The 6,000-nt window shown below is 47.8% G+C and overlaps 1 protein-coding gene across 40 annotated transcripts in view; it reads left to right on the top strand.

Annotated features, from left to right (window-relative positions):
- The first annotated feature begins 527 nt into the window (after positions 1 to 527).
- The window catches only part of Plekha5 (pleckstrin homology domain containing A5), a 201,834-nt gene continuing 196,361 nt past the window's right edge, over positions 528 to 6,000 (top strand). For 11 of the 40 annotated variants that reach the window (XR_012448817.1, XM_074075943.1, XM_074075942.1 and 8 more), the window contains exons 1-3: positions 534 to 827; positions 946 to 1,025; positions 3,051 to 3,108. Coding sequence is in view for 35 of the 40 variants with exons in the window: in XM_074075943.1 (XP_073932044.1) it covers positions 736 to 827; positions 946 to 1,025; positions 3,051 to 3,108 (230 nt within the window). In the remaining 5 variants the exon portion in view is untranslated. Of the gene's footprint in view, positions 828 to 945; positions 1,026 to 3,050; positions 3,109 to 6,000 lie in introns of all 40 variants that reach the window. The other 29 variants (XM_074075968.1, XM_074075964.1, XM_074075962.1 and 26 more) reach the window with 7 other exon arrangements.

The following is a 6,000-nucleotide window of genomic DNA, read 5'->3' as shown; positions in this document are numbered from 1 at the left end:
CCTCGGAAAAGGGAAAAACTTGTTTTGTCAAGTCTGAATCCACTCAGATTTTATTAGGTCCACAGTAACTACTCAAACCTTTGAGATTTGGCACACGACGCCCAAACAAATAAGCAAAGCCCTTCCGTGTGCTTGAATCAAAACAGCTTTCTATTTTAAAACGCCAGAGAGACGTGCAGCCCCTCTCGACTCTGACCAAACACAGCTCGGGTGCGTGGTTTTTAAAACCGAGAGATCGGGATTGGAGCGCGGGTGGGACGCAGCGCGCGGGGCTGCAGCCGGGGGCAGAGCCCGGGGGTCCGCGGTGCCCGCCCCGCCCCAATCCTATCCGCTCCTGAACCTGCGCGCGGGCGCGGGGTGGGCGGGGCGGGGGCGGGGCCTGCGGCCGGGGCGGGGCCTGCGGCGGGCGCGGCGCCGTCGCCCCTCCCCCCGAGCGCGGCGGGGCGACCGGCCGGCGGCCGGGGGACGATGTCTAGGGGTGGCGACGCAGGCCGGACCCAGCCGGGGTGACGGGGCGGGCGCCGCCCAAGGGGGTAGGGCGGGCGCGGGGGCGCGCCGGGCGGGGAGGAGCGCGCGGGCCGCGCTCCCTCCGCTCGCTCGCTCTCGCTCTCTCTCTTCCGTTCTTTCGCTCGCTCGCTCGCTCGTTCCCTCCGCCCTCGGCAGCCGCGGCGGCAGCAGGAGAAGGCGGCGGCAGCAGGAGAAGGCGGCGGCAGCGGCGGCGGCTGGGGAGCAGACATGGCGGCGGATCTGAACCTGGAGTGGATCTGCTCCCTGCCCCGCTCGTGGACGTACGGGATCACCAGGGGCGGCCGCGTCTTCTTCATCAAGTAAGGCGCGGGGGGCGCGGAGGGCTGGCGTGCGGGAGGGGTCCTGTCCCCCCCCAATCCCCCTGGGCTGCCGGGCGCCCCCGCTCACGCTCGGTCTCTGCCCCTTGTGTCCCCGCAGCGAGGAGGCCAAGAGCACCACCTGGCTGCACCCGGTCACCGGCGAGGCCGTGGTCACCGGACACCGGCGGCAGAGCACAGGTAAGGCGGCGCAGCGCGACGGTGCTGGGTCGGACCGGGCCGGACCGGACCGGGACGGGCCGAAGCGGGCCGCCGGGGGCGAGGCGGGGGCGGCCGCAGGTAGAGGGGCGCCGGCCAGAGTTGGCACGAGGCGCTGTTCTTTTCATCCGCAGACGGCGCTCTCTCCCCATCCCAGACCCTGGAACTAGGGACCCCGACTTGTCCCCCTGCAGCCGCGTCGCCCCCCAGCGCCCTCTCCGAAGTCCTTCCCTTGTGCCCTGCACTCCAGGACCCCGCCGCGGTGCGTGGCCCCGCTCCCCCGAGAGCCTCCTCCTGCCGCGCGCGCAGCCTCCGCCTCGTCCCCGGTGGGACCTACGGGGAGGCGGCTGATGGGGAGGAGGCGCGGGGATCTGGGGGAAGCTGGGAACCCCCCCCCACCCTCCCGGGATCGGGGGTCAGCTGGGAACACGCAGAAGGCGCTTGCTCTCCTGCATCCGAGGAGTGCCCGACCCCGGAGACCCCGATTCCGGGTCCCCGCGGCGGCGCCGGGTTGCACCGGGCGCCTGGAGGCGGGGGGCGAGCGCGGGGCGGGTGGCCCGCCGGGGGGAGTTGGGCCCCGCTGTAGGGGAGGCCCCTCGGGCTGGCTGGCTGGCTTGCACGCCCAGAATGCAGCTGCAGAGGGGCTCGGGGTAACTTCAGCGCGGGTCCGGCTTGCTTTTGTCATTCTTTGTTTACATCCGTGGAACTTGTTTGTCTGAGCTGAAGCATGTGTTCTCCGGGCGGCCAGCCCGCCTCGGTGCCTGGCCATCGCCGGGGTTGGAGCAGAGGTGGGTTGGTTGCAAGGTGAGGCCGGCACCCGCCTGCTCTGCAGAGCTAGCTGCCTGCTCCCCGGCACTTTCTCTGCAACTCTGGGGTTCTGTGGATCTCTTGAACTTGCCTGGATGGTGAACAACCTGCCTCTTCTAGTCATCGCTGGAGTTCAGCGAAGTGACTAATGGGTCCAAATTTGCAAAAAAGGTGGAGGAGGAAAGGGAAGGCTGGTGTAGCAAGCATGAGGAGGTTACATTTTTAGGGTATTTCTGACTAATACACCGTCATATTTCTTACCTCCCCTGTGCAGTTCTTTGACTTTGGTATACCTTTTAGGTGTTTTGCATACATATTTCAGCTTTGATGGCCTCACTGATGGCTTCATTTCAGAGAACACAATGTGGTATTAAAATGACTTAGCCTAATCAACCCAGTGGAATTATTGCGTGCTTATTTTGCTTATGTGTCCTAAGCACTGCCACAGATTTGATAACTCACACCACAGAAAAATGTGATTTCACATTAATTTTTTTCTTCTCATTTGGTTGGACAGTGGTTTTGTGTACACATCAATGTTTTTTTTTTTTTGAAGAGGTGTTATGATTAAATCCAAATCCCTTATCATTATAACATGTAACAATACCATCATTTACCTGAGTCATTCCCAGTTTCATTTCCTGAAACTTCACTTCTCCTAAGGTCAAGTGTGTAAAACATACCACGTAGTGCTCACTCTCAGATTTTTTTCTCCACTATTTAAGAACTTAGGAAGGTTTTCCTTTTCGTATCATTGACACTTCCTAGATGGATTGTTTATGTAGCTGAAAAATAAGGTTTTCAATAGACACAATCTGTCTAAAAGAGGCAGGTGTTAACTGTTACGCATGGTTTTGGGTTTTTTGTCCATCATTGGTGGGCATTTTACCTGGGTTTAGAACACTTCCTGTTGCTTTTCTGGATGCCTAAGGGTAGTTCCTGTGCACTCTGATACTAAAGGGTATACGTAATCATGTAAGGTAGTCGTTAATATTGTCAGGACTTATTTGATGGCTTGAAAGTGAATTGTTACCTTGCCAAAACAATATTTTATCTACTACTAATTTTATTGCCAGTCAGCACTTTTTCCCTATTAGAAACTTACTTTAATGAAAATAAATAATTAAAATGATTGGAATTTATTTTGCTATCCCATTGAAGTAATACTAATTGTAATATACATATATATATGTTTTTTAGATTTGCCCACTGGCTGGGAAGAAGCATATACTTTTGAAGGTGCAAGATACTATATAAAGTGAGTTTTTAAAAATTTTGATTTTTTTCTCTTGCTAATTCAAATGCGGTGCTTAATCTTGACTTTAATAATTGGAGACTATGATCATGACAGTTGAGACATCATGACATTTTAATAGGCTTATCATATAATGTATTCTTTATATAGTTTTGAAATTTTGAGAGGAGAAAAAATGACAGTCTTAGTTTTCTTGTTATTTGCATATTTGTTGATTTATTGATTTGAAAATTAGATCATTTGGGCCACGATGTGATGTTTTCTGCTTCTGTATGTATTCCTGGGTGGTACAGTGTTGTAGTCTTCCGTCTTTAGCTCAATGTAACTTAAAAGTTTTGACCCTTGATTACCTGTGCTGAGATATCAAACACACACACAAAGTCTGTAAGTTGCCATCTTTTTGGTTTTTTAAAAGTGAATCCTGTTCTTGGGTATTTTGACCAGAGCTATTAATAAGTAACAAAGCTGAGAAAGCTAGGAGCAATGACAAGAAAGTAAAAGTAAAGCAAACAGAGATGAATACTGAATGGTCCGCAGCATTGTCTGTAATGTTGCTTCAGCTTATTGCCATTAAGTCACTGTGTTTTACTAATAGTCTATGGTGGAGTACAAGGCTTTCAGTGAGCTTGAGAGGACAGATGAGTGCCCCAGCCCACTTCTATAGAACACGGAACTAGTTTCCAGTCCAGTTGAACTTGGTGGGCGATATTTGGATACAGACATAGCCAGCATTATGTAGAACAAATTTTAATGTCCCAAAAGAATGTAAAAAGGGAAACCTGTGTTTGTCTTAGTTTTAAATTGGAAACTCTTTAAGAACTTTGTTTTATTGTTGTTTAAGAGTGCAGTGTGTCGAAAGAAGATGCCTAAATAGAAGATTTGGTGGCGATGTGACAGTTTATTAATGACCCATAGCCTAGATAAAGGTGCATTTATTCATTTTATTTGGCTTAGCAAGCTGTTTCCACAAATGGCTATTTTTATTTGGTGGTACTGGGGATTGAACACAGGGCCTTGTTCTTCCTAGGCCAGTGCTCTACCACTTGAGCCACTCCCCAGCCTGACAGATGATGGTTTTTTTTTTTTTTTTTTTTTTTTTTTGTAGTTCCTGGGTTTGAACTCAGGGCCTACACCTTGAACCACTCCACCAGCCCTTTTTTTGTGATGGGTGTTTTCAAGATAGGGTCTCATGGACTGTTTGCCCAGGCTGACTTTGTACTGAAATCCTCCTGATCTCTGCCTCCTAAGTAGCTAGGATTACAGGAGTGAGCCACCAGTGCCTGGAAAAATGATATTTTTAAGATCATGCTATATTTCCACTAAATTATAATTGTGTGGCTGTTTCAGTTTTTTGAAGGATATTTATATAAAATGTCAAGGGATATTTATAGGTATTAGTAATGCTTCTGTTGAATGTAGGAACAGAGCTGAAGTGAGACACAGGGATGAGGAGTGTTTTCACAATGTGGTCTTCCTCTGGATTGTTCTGTTGTTAAATTTTTAATTTGGAGATCATGCTTTGCATTATTAGATGCCTGAAAACTGGAAACTTAAGGAGCCAGCAAGTATTTTCCTGGTGGTTGCTTTCATCCTGAGTTAAAGCAAGTTTCGTTTGCTATGAAGAGGGGTGCTTCCTTTTTTTGGATGTAGTGTTGATGCTGTGAAGAAAGATAGCTTTTTTTTAGATTTTCATTTGCTTAATACAATGTCGACTGCTGTACATTAAGCCTACCTGATCTCACAGGATAACACTTTAAAATTCTTAATATATTTAATTTCTGTGAGTGTAAATATCCTTTGGTAATTTTTTTTTTGACAGTACAGAATGTTATTTGTGTAGGCTGAATATGTATGTTTTAATTTAGAACTGAGCTGGTAGAAGGACTGAAAGTTTTTTGTTTTCCTAGCCATTTTGATTAGATTTTCTCTTATTTTGACTTAAACAAATTAGAGTTTTATTTCAGTACAATGCCTAAGTAACTGAGGAAGATTATTACAGGAAATCTGTAATGATTGTGCTCTAAGGACATTCTTAAATAGTGGGTTTTAATCGTGGTATTAATAAATAGTCAATAACTGTGTCTTCAGGTAGCAATAAACTTATATGATGAAAATAGCTCATTCTAAAATTGGGTGCATCATAGAAATACATCAGTCACTAAGCTTCTGTTATGTAAATTAACCATACACAAATACATGATCATTGAATGAATGGTAGGTGCTGACCCTCTGGGTTTTACCAGAGCATAATTTCCTTAAAGATTAGTTAAAATCCTTAAGGAAGGCTGCCCTTCCCCGGAATCTTTCCCCTTATGTTGTTCTGAGTAATTAGGGACGCTCTTTCTTTGTCTAATGTCTTTACAGAGTATTTTCACACAGATCATCAAGTATGGACCTCCTGTTAATGGTGGACGTCATCAGGAGAATCTTTCTCCCATTGTCCCACGCAGTAATAAAACAGGAACACGCCTTTGAAATGTACATTCTGCAAAGACAGCGCTAGGAGAAACAGCAGGGACCTGCCCTATATTTAGGATATTCAGAGTAGAGAAAAGACAGTGGTCTGATGTCAGAAGTGATTCATGTTGGTGGACACTTTTTCATTTATTGGTTGTTTCTTTGGTGGAGGTTATAGATCAGGTTATAAGAAAAGGAAGTGATAGAGTAACCAGGGTAGACTATGTTCACATGGAAACTAGAGGGGGAAATAGAGAGGCCAGTAAGAGACCCTTGGCTTCCAGCTGTTCTGGCTCCTGTGCTCTGGGAGGCCCCCTACCCCTGTAGTGGGGAGGCTTAAAGAACTTGGGTCATTTCTGCTTTGGTTCTCAAGTGGTGAAGTACATTGAACCTTAAAATTACTCTGCTGCTGAGAAAAATACTGGTGACTATTCAAAA

This window comes from Castor canadensis, chromosome 6 (assembly GCF_047511655.1).
Source record: "Castor canadensis chromosome 6, mCasCan1.hap1v2, whole genome shotgun sequence".
Classification (NCBI taxonomy): Eukaryota; Metazoa; Chordata; class Mammalia; order Rodentia; family Castoridae; genus Castor; species Castor canadensis.
Note: the sequence above shows the minus strand (reverse complement) of the source record. Positions and strands in the feature narration are given on the sequence as shown.